The sequence below is a fragment of the Eurosta solidaginis genome, chromosome 3 (assembly GCF_040869045.1).
Source record: "Eurosta solidaginis isolate ZX-2024a chromosome 3, ASM4086904v1, whole genome shotgun sequence".
Lineage (NCBI taxonomy): Eukaryota > Metazoa > Arthropoda > Insecta > Diptera > Tephritidae > Eurosta > Eurosta solidaginis.
In genome coordinates this window covers 283,376,096-283,397,250 of record NC_090321.1, presented here as the reverse complement: position 1 = coordinate 283,397,250, position 21,155 = coordinate 283,376,096, and the positions used below count along the sequence as shown (strand labels likewise).

Below are 21,155 nucleotides of genomic sequence, written 5' to 3'. Positions count from 1 at the left end.
GAAGTTGATGTACCAAATCAAATAAAAAAATGTATAATCAGCTGTTCCATGCTGCCACCTTGTATCGTTCCGCCATGATGGCCATTTACTTTAAACCATTGTGAATTCAAAATGCTTTAATCCGAAAAAAAGTTTAATATTTAAAACAAGTAAAAAAAGTTCGCCGTATTTCAGCGCAATGTGATCAAGAAGACCAGGCTTACATTGGAAATAAGCTTTGACAATTCTGAGATTCGTAGTGCTTTCGTGTGGGAGCGTGAATAGCAAATCAAAATCGAAAAACATGGATATTTGTGGAAACGTTCTTGTTTCAAAGGACACCCTGAAATTTGCATTAAAATGTTTATACTGTGAAATAGATTTGGATGAATGGGAATCATTCGTTGCTCACATACAAAGCTTACACCACACAGATGAAGAACCATGTATATATCCCACAGTGCAGTTGGATTGCAAGGAAAGTATGTCGTTTGAATGGATGAAGGAAGAAAGTGACTTACATGATACAGCTACACAAAATAAAGAATCTGTAAACGATTTAAAATTGGAAATATCATCTACTGAGGAATTTGTGGAATGCGAGGTATGTAGTATGAATAATGAACCACACATAAAATGAAATTTCAAGCATATAGCGAATGGAAGGTCCAGTTTCGGATAGTTGCAAGGATTCAGAATATGATGGTGATGAAAAAGGGGACGATTCCGACGTTGAATCTACAAATTATCTCTTTGCAAAAGATACAAAGCTATCGAAAGGAATTGTAAGCCTTGAACTATTGCATTTTAAACGAAAACTAAGTTTATAAATATTTTACTTAGTTTAAACCAACATTTGTTAGGCAAAATGCTTATACCTCTGTACTCATTGAAGTTCTTCAAAAGTCTTCATGTTTATGGAATCCTGATGATAAAGACTACAGTAATAATAGAGCGCGCGCTAAATGTAAACAAGAAATAATCAAGGAGATAAAAAAAAGATGTGGAATAACGTTAAATAACAAAACCCTTTGGAAAAATATACACGTTTTATACACAAATTACAAGGCAACCATGTCGTCCATAGAGGAGAAAACCGAATCAAAATTAAAAAAATTATCTGACGTAGTCATGGGATATTTTGAGAAGTGTTCTTTTCTCGCAGGTACACCGGAGGGATTTCTAGACATTGAAGATGAATCTCCGAATACTTCGGTAATAACTTATTTTGACTGGACTTAATGATTTATTAAATTTTTTGCTTATACAGAACATGAAATTGGTTATTCATAATGTAATTTTCATCATTTAGCAAATTGATAATCCTATTTCGATTAATGATAACGATTCAGATATTGACGATAGGAAGGAGAACAGCTCCGAAGTGAGTTCTATAAATGAGTTTTTGCCGAAAGAAACAAATCTATCAAAAAAGGTTGAAATCCTTTTACCAATAAATATAAAAAATAACTATGTACATATATGTTTACCTTTAGTTCAAGCCCACATTTTCTAAGCAGAATGCTAATACTTCAGTATTGATTGAAATTTTTGAAAATTCTTCATGCTTATGGAATCCTGATGATAAGAATTACAACAACAACACAGCTCGAGCTCATAGCAAAAAAGAAATGATAAAAGAGATGAAAAAAAGATGTCATATCTCTTTAAATAATAAAACGCTTTTAAAAAGTTTACGCGTGCTGTACACAAGGTATAGGGCAACCGCATTGGCTATAGAAAAACAAGGCAGCAAGTCAAAACCAAAAAAAATGTCTGCTGTAGTCAGGGCATATTTCGAAAAGTGTTCGTTTCTCGCATCTGCACAGGAGGGATTTCTAGACATAGAGGATGAAACTCCAAATACTAATTCGGTAAGCAAATAAATCGCTTTAGAAGACAGACATTTATATATGTTTCATTACATATTCCAGAATCTAAGCTTTGCCACTTTAAACAGTACAACGATAGCGTTTATCGAAACATATTCACGTTTCCCATCTCTCTACGATTCCAAGCATGAAGACTACTGCTATGTACTTCTACGTAAACAGAAATATAAAGAAATGGCTAAAATCCTAAAAGCCGAACACAACATCGAACTTAGCGATAATGAAATCTACAAGGGAATATATTATTTACGACATTGGTACTTCAAGATAAAAGAACGTAATGGCAAGAGGTCAAATAAGCAAACCTTGTCAAGTGCATCCCAATTTTATTTAGATAAATGTAATTTTCTACCAGACAGAATAACTAGAGAGAAAACAAAATGTCCTGAGTGTGATAAATCATTTCAAACAAGAGCTGTTAAGCAGGTTCATATGTATAAACAACACAATATTGGTGAACTTCCTTATAAATGCCAGGAATGTAATAAGACATTCAGCTCGAATGCCGCTTTGAGAGGTCACCAAAATCGTAATCATATGGAAAAAGTGCATAAATGCGAATTTTGCGAAAGAAGTTTTGCTGTACTGCCAGATTTAAAACATCATATGGAAATGCATACTGGCCACAAGCCATTCATATGTGAATTGTGTGGAAAAGCGTTTCGTACCAAAACCCGTATGGGCTATCATAAGAATGCAATACATATAAAATTGCGTGCATTTAAGTGTAATATGTGTCCAAAGGACTTTTTAAAAGCACGCGATTTAAAGGATCATATAAAATCACATCTAAATATCCGCGATAAAATTTGCGAAACTTGTGGCAAAGGGTTTACAAATTCGCATGCACTCATTCGGCATAGACAATTGCATGCCGAAGTGAAAAAATTCGCTTGTAAGTTCTGTGAAAAACGATTCTATCAATTTGTAGGTTTAAATTCGCATATGAAACACAGACATGGGATTTATAAAAATAAGCAAAGGAAATCTATAAAAGAAGTAGAGAATATAGACGTAGTAACTAAAATTAATCCATGAAGTTTCGCTATTTGCACTGTGAACACAACAACAAGCATACATATGTAATTGGTGAAGTATTCCGAATCGTGAAACTAAAACTTCACGTATGTCTATGTAGGATTCTACATTTTAGTTAGTAATAAAAAACATTTTTATTTATACTTATAGCAATGAAGCTTTAGAAAAACAATCCCCAATTATATTTATATAGTTAACTGGCATCTATCTATCTATCTAACTGGCAACGAATTATAACCAATCATTTTCAATCAAAAGAATAGTGTATCCGAGGACTTTTTTTAAAATCCATGTATATTAATATTTTTAACGTTGAAATAAAAATTAAATACAATTTTTAATGAGTTATTTTTTACAAGTTTAATAAAAAAAAATTTAAAAAATGTAGACCTCTTCTGCCTAGGTCGACCGCGTTAAGAAACTTAAATTATTTTTGTTACTTTTCTGGAAATCGAACCCAGCTCCTTCGGATTTTTCGTTTTCGATTTGTTTTACCTTCGGATTCATGTTGTTTTTTATTAAATTGTCAACTTTTTAGTTAAGTATATGGAATGATGAATTGGTATAACCATTTTATTTTATTTTATTATATTTAAGACATCTAGAAAATATACATTTTCATACAGACTAAGTAGAAAAAAACATTAAATTACAAATTAATTAAGGATCCTATTTAATAACAATTTAAATTTAGTTTTTGGTAGAGAGAAATCAACATCATATGCACTTGAGTACAAATTAAATTCTCTTAATGCTCATAGAATAGGAGAATTAAAGGTATACATTGTTCTAACTCGATCAATAAAAAAGATTACTCCTTAAGCTTCGGGCTGGGATATGAAATGAAATGCATTCTAGCAAGGCAGAGGAATCAATAGTTCCACGAACTTTGTCATGAACAAAAGAAAGTGACAGAATGATTCTTCTGGAGTATAACAATTTTAAGTTAATTAGCTGCCATCTAGTAGTGCACGAAGGTAACGGATCCATGAACCCAATCGACCGTAGAGTGAATGGAATAAACGATTTTTGAATTCGTTCAATCACATTGATTTGACAATCATAATAAGGTCTCCAGATAAAGGCAACATATTCTAACTTTGAATGTACCAAACTCGTATAATCAGAAGGTAACTCATTGTACATTTTATACCCTAAATATTCAAGAGACCTTTTGGCGAACTCAGTTCTTATTCTAGGCAGTCTTATATTATTGCAATTTCTAGTTCCATAATTGTGGATTTCATGATTATAATGTATTTTACTGCTCAGGTAATTCGGTAACATTCCTAACCTAAGTTGGTGTATAAATTTCAATGTGAAATAACTAACTGACTGTTTAATACTAAGCCAGTTTAATCCAAAAATTTTGGAATATAAAGATATTGCATGCGCGAACTTCGGTGGAAAGCAGCGGAGCGTAACAAAATTCTAGTAGGTCACTTTCACCACACCAAAAACTTTAACACAATTTTTAACATAATTTAAGCACAGAAATACACTGATTGGAGTTTTAGTGAGTAAAAGTTAAAATTCTGAACACATTAGCTGAAAAAAAAAGTGTACAAATAATTGTTAAATAACAAATACAGACAGTGGTAGTTTAACAAATTCTGCTGTGGTAAGTGGTGAATGTGACCTAATAGAATTTTGTGAAGCTTGCCTCACACTATTTTTCGTCTATGCAATGTCTCTCTATTATATCGTTTCTGTTTAATCTATTGAGCATTACAATTTTTGGCGTTCTTGGAGGACATTTTAAAATAAATCGCATTGCCTTGTTTTGCTGTATTTGAAGTTTCTTTATATATCATTAATTAATAGCAGAATAGTAGGACAATAAATAAAGTGTGGTTCAATAATTGAAAGATAAACCAATATTTTATGACTTTGACTGATATGTTTACATGTTCTATACATGAAGCCTATTTTCTGTGCAATTTTCCTTTCCAGATAAGTTTAAAGCTCTCCAAAATTTAGATTATCATCAATCAAGACTCCTAAATACTTAATTTTGTCTACTCTGGATTTCCATGCTTTTTACCTTCAGCGTAATATTATTTAAACTATTGTTACCTATGATATTAGTGTTTTTACAAAATATCATGAACATAGCGGAACGATACAAGGTGGCAGCATGGTGAGATACCTACAAACATAAATAAAAATTTCATGTACTTTGTTTTTGTAAATTCGATGGACAAATGTCAAAATCGTACTGCACCGTATTTTGATGTATCAAATCAAATGAAAAAAGCTTAAAATCAGCTGTCCCATGCTGCCACCTTGTATCGTTGCGCCATGATCATGAACTTAGTTTTTTCGACATTTGATTTCAGTTTTCTAAGGCATAACCATTTGTATAGCGAGCCCAGGTCTTCTTGTACTTTCAGCATGGCACATTCTGCATATTTTTCACTTATGATAAGCAATGCATCATCCGCAAATAGACGTATTTTACAATATTTTAAGCATCTTTTGATATCATTGATATACAATGTAAACAATATTGGCGCCTAGACCGAGCCTTGTGGTAAACCAATGTTAACATCCACCACTGATGAAACCTCCTTTCCAATTATCGTTCTCTGTTTTCTGGCACCCAAATAACTCCGGAACCATTCCAACGCCTTTCCTCTTATACCAATTTTAAATATAACGTCCAATAGCTGAGATCTATCGACAGTTTCAAAAGCCCGCTTTAAATCCAAGAAGACAGACACCGTAAATATTTTGTCCCCCATGTCTTCTTTCCAATCTGCAATTACCATATTCAACGCTGTTTCGCAAGAATGGCTCTTCCTGAATCCCGATTGTTCTGGGATAATCACATTGTGTCACTAGGGCGTTATGGTTAAATCAAGCTTGCAGCCAGCTTAAGAAAGAAACAACTAATCCAAAACGAATCCATACCCGGCGGTGGCAAAGCGAATTCAATTCGCCTTGCAGAAGAATGTCAAGTCAAAAGAATATTTTAATTGATTTCAATTAACAGACATTATAAAGTACAAGGCAGTGTATGGAAAATAATCAAGAAAAAGCAATCAGCTGTTGGGATAACAACACCTGGTACTGAATTCGCCTGGAACTGATCCAAGGCGAATCCATACCAGGTGGTGGCAAAGCGAATTCAACGAATCCCCCGTGCAGAACAATGTCAGGTCAAAAGAAAATTTTCATAGATTTTGATTAACTGACATATTGTTGTACAACACAAATTACCTACCCTGATTGCGCATTCAATTTTAAAATTGCTTCATTCTGCACGTCTACGTCTTAGTTGACTCTTGAGCGAATAAAAAAAGAGCGAAAATGAGAGCTCAAGTAAAATGAGCAATTACTACGTCACGAAAAACAGCTGATCTAATGTTTGCATGCGCAATGCGCAATCTTCTTGTGTGATTTGTGGTTGTATAAGGCATTGTGAATTCATACAAGATAAAAATCTTTCTATTTCTCCATTGCTCATGGTTCAACTATATACAGGTTGGCTCATCTGTAAAGCAACAAAATATGTCTGTTCAAATTGTCAAAATCTGTGTATTGATGTTGGTGCGAATGGTATGGAATGGAAACATAAAACTTAGCAGTTTTTGTATGTGTAAGTAAAATGTTGCCAACGTGTTGGTTTCATTTTGAGTTTGCCATCTCCTTTTGACAATCCCTTCGACCATGCAATGACATAAATAAAATCAGCTGATGAGATGAGCCAACCTGTACATAATTGAACCATGCCATTGCCATACCTACCTGTCAAATAAAAGCTGACAGAGAGAACGGCTGTTGCGAATCATTGTGAATGATGACAAAGTGTGATCTCTTCTGCATAAACGTCAAAACTCCAAAGTGATTGGATCACCTGATTCGTATTTGACTATCGCTGTCTCATTCTGTATCTCTTTCTATCACCCGCTGAAGATAGGCGCCGCCATATTGAACAGCCTGTCAAAACGCTGAAAAGTAGCCATATTGAACAGCCTGTCAGGCAGTTGACAGATAAGAGATCACACTTTGTCATCATTCACAATGGTTGCGAATGGCCAGATAATGGAAAAAGGTTTGTTTTTTGCTCGCCGTTATTAAATTGAAGTGCCATGAATTGCAGATTTGTGTTTCAAATCAGCTTTTCTTTTAAATGTGTATACAGAAAATCAGACTACATATTGACATTCATTCCTAAAATCAAGTTAATAGGTTAAATTTGAGCAGCCTGATATGCAAACAATTTAAAATATGTAAATAATGCAATATACCTGTCGTCTACAAAAATATTTGAAAAACTCTAGTGCGCAAATGATTTAAGTAATCGAACAGCGATTGAACAGGTTATCGAGGCAGTTTATTATTGTGAACGTTTTTATCAAACATTCGCCACTAATGGAAAAAGGTTTGTTTTTTGCTCGCCGTTATTAAATTGAAGTGCCATGAATTGCAGATTTGTGTTTCAAATCAGCTTTTCTTTTAAATGTGTATACAGAAAATCAGACTACATATTGACATTCATTCCTAAAATCAAGTTAATAGGTTAAATTTGAGCAGCCTGATATGCAAACAATTTAAAATATGTAAATAATGCAATATACCTGTCGTCTACAAAAATATTTGAAAAACTCTAGTGCGCAAATGATTTAAGTAATCGAACAGCGATTGAACAGGTGATCGAGGCAGTTTATTATTGTGAACGTTTTTATCAAACATTCGCCACTTGTATACAATTGTACAAGGCGTCGTACATTGTGAATTCATACAAGAGGCGAATTTTTGATAAACAAGGTTTCAATAGTAAACAGCCTCGATCATCTGTTCAATCGCTGTTCAATTACTTAAATTATTTGCTCACTAGTTTTTCAAAATTTTTATATACGACTGGTTTATTGCATTATTTACATATTTTAAAATGTTTGTTTAACTGGCTGGATCTGTTAACTAGATTTTAGTAATGAATAGAAATATGTAGTCTTATTTTCAGTATACACATTTAAAAGAAAAGCTGATCTGAGTCACAAATGGGCAATTCATGGCAGTTCAATTTAAACAAAAGCAAAAAACAAACCTATCTTCCATTCTTGGCCATTCGCGACAGCCCATGGCGTAATGATAAAGGTGGCAGCACTGGACAGCCGATTATAAACTTTTTTTATTTGATTTGATACATTAACTTCCGTCGCAGTACGATTTTGACATTTGTCCATCGAATTTACAAAAGCAAAGTACATGGAACTTTTATTTATGTTTGTATCATCCCGCCATGCGACAGCCATTCTCCCTTTCAACTATTATTTGACAGGTAGGTATGGTAATGGAGGAATAGAAGGATTTTTCACTTGTATGAATTCACAATGGCGTTGTATGAAAGTTATCAAGAAGCAATCAGCTGTTGGGATAACAACACCTGGCACTGAATAATTGTAAAATTTACTAAGTAGCGCAACTAACAGCTGATCGTTCAAAATTTGCACACACACACAAACATCACTAATGGCCATATTACGGAAATCTTAGGGAAATTGAAGTTAAATTTTTAAACAGACAACAAAATGTTATAATTTTGGAATATATAACATCTAGAACACCTTAATTGCAGTAATTGAAAGAAAATGTTTGCTTATACTCAAGTATTTAATTATTTTTTCTAATTTTATCTTTAATATTGATGCAATGATTGATCCAATGCAACTCTGGTCTTCCTACTGTTCTTCATTCCACTACATTCGAGTGCCTATTTTCACGGCCTGCGAGTGCCTTCCACTCTATTCGCAACATAACCTCGAATTAAGCTGCCAAACTATATAGTAAACAATGGTGTTTATTTTTCATTGTTTTAAATGTAATCACCAATGACCTGCTCCCAAAATTATCAAAACGAAATGAACAAGAATCCTCGAGTTTTTGTAACACATGGAAAATGATAGCTGACGTTATAGTGGATAATGACGATGATGGCTCCACTGCAATTTTGGAGAAGTTTATAAAAACCCAGAGAAAAGGCAGTAAGTGTAATTTTCAATATATATGGCTTGTCTACATAAATGAGTATATGGCTTTGTTCCTACTAGAAACACATTTAAGGACAAATGATATATATCTTGATTTGAAACCAATGGCACGTTCAGGCAAATGTAGAGGTACGGAAAAAATGCGAAAATATCACAGATCCATGAAACGGGCTGCTGAGTATGATAATTCACCTGCGGCCTACAATACAATGCATAGTCTCATATGGTATCACGTTGCAGATTATATATCACCTGAGTATGTTCAAACATTCGCTTTAATTTGCCGTCAAACGGCAGATATTGTAAATACACGTAGATTTTGGAATCGGATTTATAAAAATTACTGCATGAAATCACTTTCCACATTCGGATGGGTAATGTCGCTACCACACCATTTGAGTTTACATAGCTTACGGGATTGCGATAAAGCTACATTGCGGACTCGTGTAATAGAATCCCTATTCCTAACTTATGAGCCACTATCGGAACGAAATAAAAATCATGAATATGTATTGGATAGATTACTTGGATATATATATGTAGCTTCATGGTATGAGCAGGATGATTGCATTTGGAGAATGTGCTATAAATTCCGACAGAAAAACACGAGCGAATCCAAAAGACTAAAAGATTTAAATGAAGTGCTTTCAAATGAAACCGATACTGATGACTGGGAGACTCTGGTGGGAAAATTCTCGTCATCCAAAAACCATTATCCGGCTCCACAACAACATATCAATCATGACGTTTGTTTGTTAGTAATAAGTTGCGAGCGCTTCCTTCCTTTTCCCAACCAACTACTTTATGAAAGTGGTAGTGCTCGTATATCCCTTTTAGCTACCCGACAAATGCTTGCTACTGATATGCGTAGCTTAAATTTGGAATTAGATTTTCGAGATTTGTCAAGCAAAGTTATAACTACCGTGAAATATAGCCGAATAGTCAGTTGTAAAGCGTATAATTGGTGGCATCCAGATTTTCGTAAATATTTAAAATGATCTAATAAATATATACCTGTGTAGTTGAATTACCAAAATATTTAATAGGTAATGTCCAAGATTTTAATAAATGTGCTGTCATTATCGAGTATGGTATGGACGAAAAATGTATTGAGACTAACATACATTTGCATTACTTCATACGTGGCGGTCTCCGTGGTACGATTGGACTGCGCTCGCCTATCATACCGAAGGTCTCGGAAAATGCAATACGATAATATTTAAGAAACGTTTTTTCTATACGGTATCTGGTCGCCCTTTGGAAGTGGTTTGGCAAACATATCAAATGTATTTCAGCCATAAGAAGCTCAGAGAAAATACATCTACCTTGAAGATGCTTATTAAGGGCTAATTAAACTTCCTTAACCCTAACGCCATTGTCGTAACCATACCCATATCCATAATCATCTCCAATGTGAGATCGATTAATGGTGCTTTAACCTAAAAATAGTGAAATTTTCATAAAAATGAACAAAACGCAAAAAATTACAAACATATTCCACAAAAAATAAGACTCCTAGTCTAAACGTATCCAAAACAATGAATAAAATCCACAAAAAGTTATTAAATTGACCAACTCAAATATTTTTAGGTTATGGATATGGCGAGAAACCAAAAACCTATTGGTTGGCTATGGTATGGTTATGGCGTTAGCGTTATGGTATGGCACCATTAATCGATTACATTGATTTCCATAAGGTAGGTTCGATCAGCTGTTTTATCTGGTTATGGTTATATGGTTAAGTCACCATTAATTGGCACTTTATTAGCTACAACAACGTTCCAATGAAGCGTGATCCAGATACAGATAGAATTTTAACATGCAAATGCAACAACAAATTGTTCCATTAGGGTATACCACGTTATTCCCAATATCAAAATCCCCAAACTCATAATCCCCAACACAAAATCCCCATTTTATGTGCGAAATAAATTCAAATTGAATTTCAATTATTATGTTTTCTAAGAGAAACTGAAAAGAATGAAACATTTACTGGCATATTGCTATAGCAATATTTCGAACCGTGAATCACATGGTGAAACTGCAGTAGCCTTTAACCACTAGGCCATCCTGCTGGTATTTGTTTTCATGCTTAATTCAGTTTTTCTCATTTCTACACTAACAACACAATTGAGACATTTTGTCTCTATATTAATTTGTGTGCCATGTAGATTTGTTTTTGTAAAGTTCTTCTTCGTTGCGAATGAGAATGAGAACTGAATTAAGCATGAAAACAAATACCAGCAGGATGGCCTAGTGGTTAAAGGCTACTGCAGTTTCACCATGTGATTGACGGTTCGAATCCCGGTGAAACCTTTGACAACATTACAAAATTGCCTGATGATGATTACGTTGGCGGTTTTCGAAATGGTCCCATAGCAATATGCCAGTAAATGTTTCATTCTTTCAGTTTCTCTTAGAAAACATAATAATTGAAATCCAATTATTATAAGCCGGTGTTAAGCTCATGAATTCTTAAATATAAGTATAAACTGAACAGACCATTAAACAAACATACATAAATTCAAATTAGGTCTAAAATCGCCGCGACCAAAAAAGGCTAATAATCCATACTAACTTTCTGCATAGGCGGCCTTCGTCCGCGCTTATAAAAAATAACCCTGGGCTACGCCATGCCAAGTCCGGGTGTGTGGTATAACCGTGGCTATCGCCACGGTGATGTCCCACTGCGTAGTACACGCTTCTGTTAGCTCGTTCGAATTAGAGCGACTAGCAGTCCTATATATGGATAAGTAAAAATATGTATTGCCAAAACGTGAATATATAGTTATACATACATAAATATGAATGAAAGAGGAAAGAGATATTGCTATTTTGTACGCGGTCATTATGTTTATCATAGCACTGGGATTTTGTGTTTCGGGATTTTGATTTTGGGGATTTTGAATTTGGGGATTATGCGTTTGGGTATTTTTTGCGGATTTCGTGGCACTCCCGATCCATACCCTACAAGAATACTGAGTATCATATGACTATCATCTGATTGTCAGCAATGTCAACCTAACGATCAGCGCCTCATACAAACTTTCTATCACAAACTTAAGGGGACTTGCGCAAATGTGATGTAAACAACTGTGTACGTGTGAGTTTTTGTCTCCTTCTTATACACCAACATGGCCTACTGATTAAGTATATAACCGTACTGCTCACTCTCATTCCTTTTCCTGGATCAGTGCTGAGACTCTAACTATCAAAAAGTGTCATAAATGATAGTTTACTGTAGATATCAGGTTTGACTGTTATACTATCATAAATGACCATTGTTAAATTCCGCCAAAAATGAAACAATGCTTTTTGCTTTTTATTTACTTTATTTCATTACGTTTTTAATTTTGTACGTGATAAAAGCATACGTGTTTGTTATTTGTTTAAAATAAATTTTTTTATAAGAATTCGAGTTCAGAATGTTTAAATTCAGAAAATAACAAAACAACAGAAGAGCGCTTTCCTCATGCGGAAACACATTTAAAAATGAATCACCACTAACCACTTATTTTTCGTGTATCAATTTTTTGAGTGCGCCCCATACATTCCGACAGCTTTTGGTATTTTTTAATATTATTTTTGATTTTTTTTCTTTTAGCATGGAGCTCTGAAATGTTCTCTTTTTCATTTTTTAAACTTATTTTTTATATGGTTTTCCTCGGCTGAAAATGGCGGAATTTAAAAAATAACAAAACAACCGTGATAATCATTTGATTGTCATATGACAGTCAGTAGTGACAACATGATTAAATCGGATAAACTGTTCTCGCATACATAAAATTCCGTTGAGAATTATGTATCTGTCTCACATGCATAATGGTATCTGCTGTATGTTCTTTTGTTCTGTACCAGGTGTCCGAAGCTTCCCCAGTTTGAGTCCTTTTTCATGATTATAGGCTGTCGTCGGGAACATGCGGACATGCGTGAGCGAACAAAGGAACATACATAAATTTGAGTATCAATGTTTACGTCATCGCAGGATCAGCATTGTCAATTACAAGTGTGAGTGTATTAGTAAAACTGTTAGCGTTTCTTGTAGGGTTGTTGTTGCATTTGCATGTTAAATCACTATCCGTATCTGGATCACGTTTCAAGGGAACAGGAGGAATGTTTTCGGGAAAACTCCATTGTGAATTCATAAAAGAGGTGAATTTTTGAAAAAAACGTTCACAATAGTAAACGGCCTCACTCACCCGTCGAATCGCTGTTCGATTACTTAAATCATTTGCTCGATAGTGTTTTTCAAACATTTTAGTAGGCGACTGGTGTATAGCATTATTTATATATTTTAAAATGTTTAACTAGATTTTGGAAATTAAAATCAATACGCTTTCTGTCAGCTGTTATTTGACAGGTATGTAGGTATGGCAATGCAGGTATAGAAAGAGTTTTTTTCACTTGTATGAGCTCACAATGCTCACTACAAGGCGAATTCATTACAGGTTATCCCTTCAGCTGATTGCTTCTTCTTGATAATTTTCCATACAAAGCCTTGTACAACAAAAAGGCCAGTTAATCGAAATCTATGAAAATTTTCTTTTGACTTGACATTCATCTGTACGGCAAATTGATTGAATTCGCTTTGCCACCACCTGGTATAGATTCGCCTTGGCTCACTATCGACCCCAAAAAAATTGACATTATTCTAAAAATAAAACTATCGATAGTTTTGCATCTCTACTCAGAATGGGGAAAACAAGAACAAGCATATATACAATTTTGTTTACGTAGACAAGATAAATAATTTTGTGGTTGCTAATTAGACCAATTAAAGTAGCAATGATGAACGTGCGTAACTTAAATTTATTTATCCCTTTATTTGCCTGATATTTAATCGATATTTTAATTACAGGAAGCGGATATTCCTATTGACATACATACTTTGAAGCTGCAAGATTGGTTGGTGAGCCGAAGAATTGTACCTAAAACTATACAGAGAAATATAAAGGAAATTCGTGCGAAAATTTCAAATGCCCTTGAAGATATGCCAGCAAATGATCAGTTAATCAAATTGTTATCCGGCACAAGTAAGTAGTCAAATTTAGGGTAAGGTTTTACAAGGCGGTGCACCACCTAAAAGACGCGTTTCGACCCCTGTTTTTAAAATCCGATAGCGAACACTAAAATTTTTATTTCTGTCAGAAGGAAGGAAAATGCGTTCATTTCGGACTCCAAAATGAGCTCATAAAGAGCATAAACGCTCCAATTTAAAACACCTTTCTGACTTTTTAAGACTCCGAATGTTTGCTGGGATTTTTGTCCCCAAACCGGTGTTGGACCCATCCAGGTTTATCTTTTTAAATCGCGGCCGAATATCGCCAACGCAGAAAGGTCTTCTTAATTTCCGCTTTCAGGTTCAAAAAACAGAGGTCGAAACGCGTCTTTTGATACCACCTTTGATAATTTTTGATAAAAATTAGATGGTGCACCGTCTTGTAAAACGTTACCAAAATTAGAATGTGTAGTTAAGGTTTTAATGTTTTTGTTATTGCTGTATGTTTATAGATATAAATTATTACCACTGTAAGGATATTGTTGAAATACTTAAACAAACTGAAAAAGACACTAAAGGCGTTTTTGGCACTTATGGCAGTAAAAGAATGAAAGATTGGCAAGAAATTGTACGCTTGTACGAAAGGGATAATCTCTATCTTGCCGAAGCCGCACAAATTTATGTACGTAATGTTAATTATGAAGTTCCTGGAGTACGAAAACAAATGACAAAATTAGAGCAACAAAGCGATGAATGTGTTAAGCGTATTCAAGAGCTTTGCAAATCGGAAGCACAGTTGTTAGCCGAACATGCTTTATTGTTACAGCAATTGGGTGTTAAAGGCGAAAATTTGAATGAAGAATTCGTTCAAATTTTGAATAATTTACCAGAATTGTATGCAAATTCAATACGTGATATTGGCAAATTACAAGAGGCTATTGATTTGTGCTCTGAAGGAAGCAATAAGCTATGTTTCCCCATACTCCGTCACCTTATAGAGTTTGGCAATACTACCGTTTATCAGTATGTGCACAAAGAAGCGCCCTTAGCCATCGAAGAACCACCAGTGAAACTAAACTTTAGCCCAGCTAATTTGTCAGCGAGTGTTGGTGCAGAAGACAACGTGATTGATTATGGCTGCGCTGATGATAATGGTGGTACTTCATCTACAGTTTCAGCTGAAATGATAGATTTAGGCGATTTTAGTTTAGAAGGAAATAACGCTTCATCGGTTGATGGAGATGTTGCTGGGGACAATGGTGAAGATATTGATTGGGGCATCGAGAGTCCAACAAATAATGCAGTGGAGATCAATTTTGAAATACCTATCGAAGAATTCGGAATTGTTGTTGAGAGTGCCGGTATGGACGGAGGCATTGCTAAAGGTATTAATCGTTTTCTGTCAAATAAATTAAAATTTTCTAATACTACTCACTTATGTATGTTATAAAATTTAGGAGAACAAGCCTTAACCTTACTTGATTCACCATCCTATCGCGATCGTTTTTTGGATGAAATTTACGAACTTGAAGCATTTTTACGCATGCGCTTATATGAGCTGAATCAGCTGGATTCATCTGGTAATGTTATGTTCTCGCTGCTAGATAACATATCAACCTTCGATGCAGAAAGTATACAAAAAATGTTGTTGAATATAGAAATGATCTTAACTGTTGTATGTAATGAGCAAACGCATCATCTCTTCCAACTCAAACACTCGCCCAAATATGCTGATTTACTAGCAAATAAGCTAAAACGAATGTCAAAGGCTGTAGAAAAGATACGAGAAACAAAAGAAGCACTAAGGACACGATCTTTAGATTTAAAGCAGCAGCGAATGGGTTTAAATCCAGTGCTAACAGAATTAGTGCTGCAAACAAAGAAGCTTCAATTGCATATTGAAAATGATATTTCAAAACGCTATAAAAATCGTGTGGTAAACTTGATGGGCGGTGTAAATTGAAATGATACCTGTGTGGTTTCGATTTGTTATAGGTAAATAAAATGTTTTTAGTACATTAACTTTACTTTGTTGTTCTTGTAGAAGAAAAACGCTTCGCCGAAATATAATTTTATATAAAGTTTCAAGAGCGGCTCGGGAAAAACATCCGATAAAAACATATAAAGTGTAAACCTGCTAAGTTTTTGTCAAAAATATATTTTTGTTGCAATTTGGTAGAAAAGGAGATACTATATCAACCTGGCCATACAGTAACATCATGTTGCGCCTGTTAACAAAGTTAGCATACTCTGTGCTGCGTTTAGTTTCTATGATTACAATGAAATCTTTTAAATAGTTTTTGCCTGCATGGCAAAATTTTGTAAAACACCTGCAGGTGTACACTAAGACGAATATATATTAGAGTCTAGGTATACTAGACTACAGTAGCGCGCGGAGCAATTTGGTTCCTTTTTGTTTGCATTAGATGCAGGTTTCTATTTGGCTCTAAGAATCGATGGAGGATAACTTGAAAATTTTAAACCGTCTCTAATCCACTGAGTGTTAAGGCCACATGTTTATCTTTCGTTGTATGTTAACGCCCATATACAATGGAAGTCCAAGGAAACTGATTGTTTTTCCTTACAGTGCCTACCAGTGGTTTATCCGCACTTGCTGAGATTATGCAGGAAACTTAGTGGAGAAGTCGGCTTACTTTGGAATGGGGGTAGCCGCGCTTAAACAGAAAAAAAAATCTCGCATACTTTAAATAGAGAATTTGTAAACATCCACTTTTCACTCCCGGGCAAAAAACAACGAAATTTGGAAATACATATGTTTTTTCAATCAGAAAACAAGTTTTTCTAATCGGGGTCACCCCTCGGAAGTGATTTGGGAAAAACTCCGAGTATATTTCTGCCATGACATGCTGTTTTTAAATAAATACTTGACATGATTTACCTAAGAGATTTAGTCTGAGCTTCTTTTTCAATTTGCGTCGTGCTTCTTTTAATTTTCCCTGCAAATTAGCGGGACGGGACCTACATGTTTTATGCCAGCTTCGAACGGCATCTGCAAGGCAGATGAGTTTTCACTGAGAGCTTTTCATGGCAGAAATACTCTCGGAGTGCTTGCCAAATACTGCCGAGGGGCGACCCCGCTTAGAAAAAAGCACGCTACTATCACACCACGGCAGCCGCCGTCATATATTTAATTCCCCCAAGCTTTGAATTAGAATTAGAATTGAATTAAATTCCCATTTGTGTTATTGCGTTGAACAATGTGCCATAAACGAAAGTATCTGGTGAAGTTTGAGCTTATATGTATGTCTAAAATTGAGGACGATATTACAAAAAACTCTGAAAAATCGGTAGTGTGGGGGACATATGCTATAGTGGTCAGCTGGTTCCGGCAAATGTCTAATCGGGCATCTTAATAACATACCCGCTCTCTTAATTTTATCAAGATATCTCAAAAATTGGGGGACTAGTTTGCGTTCAGACAAACTAGTTTGCAAATCAAACCTGATTAATTCGGTTTACTTTGGTTGGTCTACCTCTTTTCCATTAAAGAATTAAAATTTTGAGATTCGTGACAAACTTAATAATCATTGTGAATGATAACCATAGTGTAGCTATACTTGTACACTATGATGATAACTAAGTGTGATATCTTATCTGTCAAATGCCTGACAGGATGTTCAATATGGCTAATTTTTAGCGTTTTGACAGCGTGTTCAATATGGCAGCGCCTATCTTCAGCGGGTGATAGAAAGAGATACAGAATGAAACAGCGATAGTCAAATACAAATCAGGTGATCCAATCACTTTGGAATTTTGACGTCCATGCAGAAGATATGAGACTTAGTTATCATTCACAATGTTAATAATAGCCGCGTTTTTTTACACACGTAAATCGTGATTAGAACAATTACTTTCACGAAAAACATGAATGGATGTAATTGCAAATTATATCAGCGAAAACTTCATAGAATTAATTGCTAAGCGATTGCTATCCATAGCGCACACAAATTAATAAACAGCTTGAACTCTTCAGAGGAAATATGCAATCTCATCTCTGTCGAAGGACCCAAATTGATTTACACACAATAAAAATCAAGGAAAGGATCTCCATTTTCGTTGCTGCAATCAATAAAATTGTACGAGTTTCTCATAAGCTTTTAATATTCTCTGAAAATTTAAGAATCACACTGCCCTTTGTTACGGTCTGCTGTTATGGTCCACGGTTACGGTTGACTTGGGAGCGCGTTCGCGCGAACACACCTAGTGACTGGTGATGGGGCGAAAGTTGCGATAAACAAGTATCGGAAAACAAGAAAAAAAAAACAGACCGGCCATCACTAGAGAAAAAATTGGCGATGCGTTTCCGGCCGCAAGTAAAACAAAAAAGACGTGAAAAATTTTAGAAACTAAGAAAAGAAAATTTTGCCACGAGTTTCCGGCCGCAAGTAAAACGAAGAAGACGTGGAAAAATTTAGAAAAAGAAAAGCAAAAAGATAGCACGTTTTCCGGCCGGGAAAAAGCAAGAGTTGGTTTTTCTTTTGCGCAGTTAATCGGAATATTTTATAAACCAAAGAGGCAAAGGCGTCAAGCACAGCTCCTGTTTCATTAACACTATTGCTTACATCAACTGCACATCCCCGACTATATTCAACTCATCGCAAAACACCCTCGTCGTGCTGTGCACATATTCAAGAGAGTATTGTGAAGAACCAAAAGACTGCAACGAGGAATTGCAGGCCGATTCCTTAGCCCAACTACTAGAAGAACAAACAGGTGGTAGTAAACCTTACAACGGTTGTGTTGTGTTGACACAAGCTCAACGTAAAGAATATCCAGTTGAAGTAGTAGGTCGGCGTTTCACAGTCACACCTAGTGATAAAGTTCTAGTGATTCCGATTCGGATACGGACGGCACTAAACAAATTGTTGATGAGAAACCCTTGGTATCCGAAGATAAATTCCTTTCTATACGTTTACGACGTACACCACCACCTTCGGAAAAGCGTCCGACACCACCTCTGCCTCCAGGGCTAGCAGTACGCTGCAGCGTAATACAACGAACGCCAAAATTACCAAGTCATCCAGATCTGTTGCGCCATCATTGCCATCATATGGTTCAGCTGGTTTATGTTGATGGCCTTTGAAGTTGGTCTGCCTTGACGCTGTTCCGCCACATCAGCACCCTGGTCCTTTGATGGCTCCTTGCGTCTAGGGATAGCCCCGGGTCCTGATCCGCCAACTACTCTACCGGCTGCTCCCTCCTGCTCCGTGTCGGACATATTGAAAAGTTCGTCGATTTTCTTTGAAAAACTACCTTCCCCCCCAGAAAATGAAAACGTTTCGGTTTCCCTAAAACTAGCCGGACGGACTGATTGGACTATCTGTTCCCCCGATGACATAAAAACCTGCGAAGCGCACCTGTTAATTAGGTCCGTTGGTAAGCACTCGGAATGAGGTATGCCCGTATCGATTTGGGTAAAAATGGATCCGATGACCTCGTTCCGCAACGCCCTGGTGATACTTCGAGTCACTATTCGATCCGTGTTCAACCCCAGTCCACCAACAACTTCTTCCCGTGCGTCCCCCTCTTCCATACAAGGAACTTTCTCCACTATTACGAGGTCTGACTCGCCAAACGATGCAGGCACTGAAAGTGGGTATAAGGGTTAAGGGCCACAAGTAAAGGAAACAAGGTTTCCAGCTAGAAACCCAAAACAAATAAGCCAAAAAAATTGAAGGCTCGTCCAAGGGCAGGAAAAAGAAACAAAATTATACAAAAATTTCAAAACGAATTCAAAAATGAAATGATTTATAACCAAAATGAAAAAAATATACTATAAAAAAATGTACAAGAGGGGAAGGAAACTATTATAGGTCACGGCACCGGAGATAGTAGTTGTAGTAGTTGTAAAAAAAAATAGGGAAATTTTAGAAATTCAACCACTACAACAAACACAAGGGGGATACTCGCCCTGCGGTAGAGGTTCCTTTTGAAAGCTGCAACGCTTGCATAAGTGGTATTCTGCGGTAAGGCTAGTATATTGACAAATAGATGTTGTTCCGTGTAGGCGACTGTTTAAGCTACCGTGTACGTAGTCCAGCACTGCGTGCACGTGAGGTTTTTTAGTCAGCCTACACGAAGGCGATTGGAAGCAGTGTGGCAACCAAGCTTGAGGCCTGGGCGTGTAGGCTTGTAGTGCTATACTGAATACACGGACGTATTAGGGTGACTTTGTTGACTAGGACCTAGACTAGTGACAAACGGACCACTCACTCACATTCACTAGGACCTCGCCGAGGTGCAACACCAACACACACCAATAACATTTATAATTATTTCTATAAACAAAAATTGAAGCAACAACAAAAAAATACCTGGAAAACAAAAGCGTATACACATATATTGTAATTAACTATATGTATCTACCACCACGTGTATTTTAATAACACACGTATGTATATTCCTGTGTTTTTTTTTTTTTTGGTTGAAAAGATATATCCTTTTTATTCCTTTTTGCTAAATTTAACTTTTATTGGGTATATTTGATCTTTTTCTTAATTTTTTCCCAATTGTTATTTTTTTTCTAAACTACATTCTGAGGTCAACGTTCCTTGAATTTAAGATTAACTTACATAACAGATGAAGTTTAACACGTGCTGCATTGAGTTCAGAATATTTTGTTTGTTTTTTTTCTACTTATTAAATTTTCCTTTATAATTCCTTCTTTTTTTGGTGATACTTGGAATTTGTTTTTCTTCTTAAATTTTTTTGAATGGTTCTGGGTTTTGACCTTTATAATTTTTTTGTTTAATAACATATATATATCTTTTTTTTTGTCGCCTTGTATTGGATTTTAGCTTAGGCTTAGAATTAAGTCGAACTTAGGTTTGTATTTAAGCATTTTTTTTGTTTTTTTACCCACTTTTTCATTAAGTATCATTCTTCTTTGAATTTCGGTTACTTATATTTTTTTTTTATTTTTACTAGTTTTTAGACATAGTAGCTCATAAGTTTTCAACATTTAAAATTTCTGAATTTTTGATTAACCCGTTCGTAAGCTAGGTTTAAAATTCATATATATAAAGTTTTTTCTTGCTTAAATTCATATATGAAGTTTTTTTTCTTTCTTACTCATCATATTATTACTTTTTTGAATTTTCGTTTAAATTGCTTTACTATTTAGGAACATTTGGATTGGTTGAATTTTTTGATTCCAAATAGGTTTGCTATTATATTGTTTTTATTACTTTTCAATCCCTTTTCGATTATTACCTACGTTTTAAGATTGTT

General features: G+C 35.3%; 3 protein-coding genes across 6 annotated transcripts; all 3 read left to right on the top strand.

Moving 5' to 3' along the window:
* Positions 1-86: 86 nt before the first annotated feature.
* On the top strand, positions 87-3,243 carry LOC137245699 (uncharacterized). Of its 3 annotated transcripts, none has more exons than XM_067776778.1 (6): positions 87-583; positions 636-764; positions 823-1,194; positions 1,292-1,363; positions 1,476-1,853; positions 1,914-3,243. In XM_067776778.1, the coding sequence occupies exons 1-6, from the start codon at positions 284-286 to the stop codon at positions 2,907-2,909; spliced, it is 2,247 nt and encodes a 748-aa protein (XP_067632879.1). In that variant the 5' UTR covers positions 87-283; the 3' UTR covers positions 2,910-3,243. The 3 variants fall into 3 exon arrangements, with proteins under 3 accessions (XP_067632879.1, XP_067632878.1, XP_067632880.1); XM_067776777.1 differs by having other exon boundaries at positions 1,292-1,414; XM_067776779.1 differs by having other exon boundaries at positions 453-583; positions 646-764; positions 1,292-1,414.
* A 5,441-nt stretch (positions 3,244-8,684) lies between these two features.
* On the top strand, positions 8,685-10,539 carry fsd (fates-shifted). 2 transcript variants are annotated; one of them, XM_067776769.1, is made up of 3 exons: positions 8,685-8,899; positions 8,966-9,886; positions 9,952-10,539. In XM_067776769.1, the coding sequence occupies exons 1-3, from the start codon at positions 8,815-8,817 to the stop codon at positions 10,119-10,121; spliced, it is 1,176 nt and encodes a 391-aa protein (XP_067632870.1). In that variant the 5' UTR covers positions 8,685-8,814; the 3' UTR covers positions 10,122-10,539. The 2 variants fall into 2 exon arrangements, with proteins under 2 accessions (XP_067632870.1, XP_067632871.1); XM_067776770.1 differs by having other exon boundaries at positions 8,966-10,014.
* A 3,026-nt stretch (positions 10,540-13,565) lies between these two features.
* Positions 13,566-15,926, top strand: LOC137245694 (CDK5RAP3 protein homolog). Its single transcript, XM_067776768.1, has 4 exons — positions 13,566-13,699; positions 13,764-13,938; positions 14,417-15,289; positions 15,362-15,926. The coding sequence occupies exons 1-4, from the start codon at positions 13,691-13,693 to the stop codon at positions 15,865-15,867; spliced, it is 1,563 nt and encodes a 520-aa protein (XP_067632869.1). The 5' UTR covers positions 13,566-13,690; the 3' UTR covers positions 15,868-15,926.
* Positions 15,927-21,155: the final 5,229 nt, after the last annotated feature.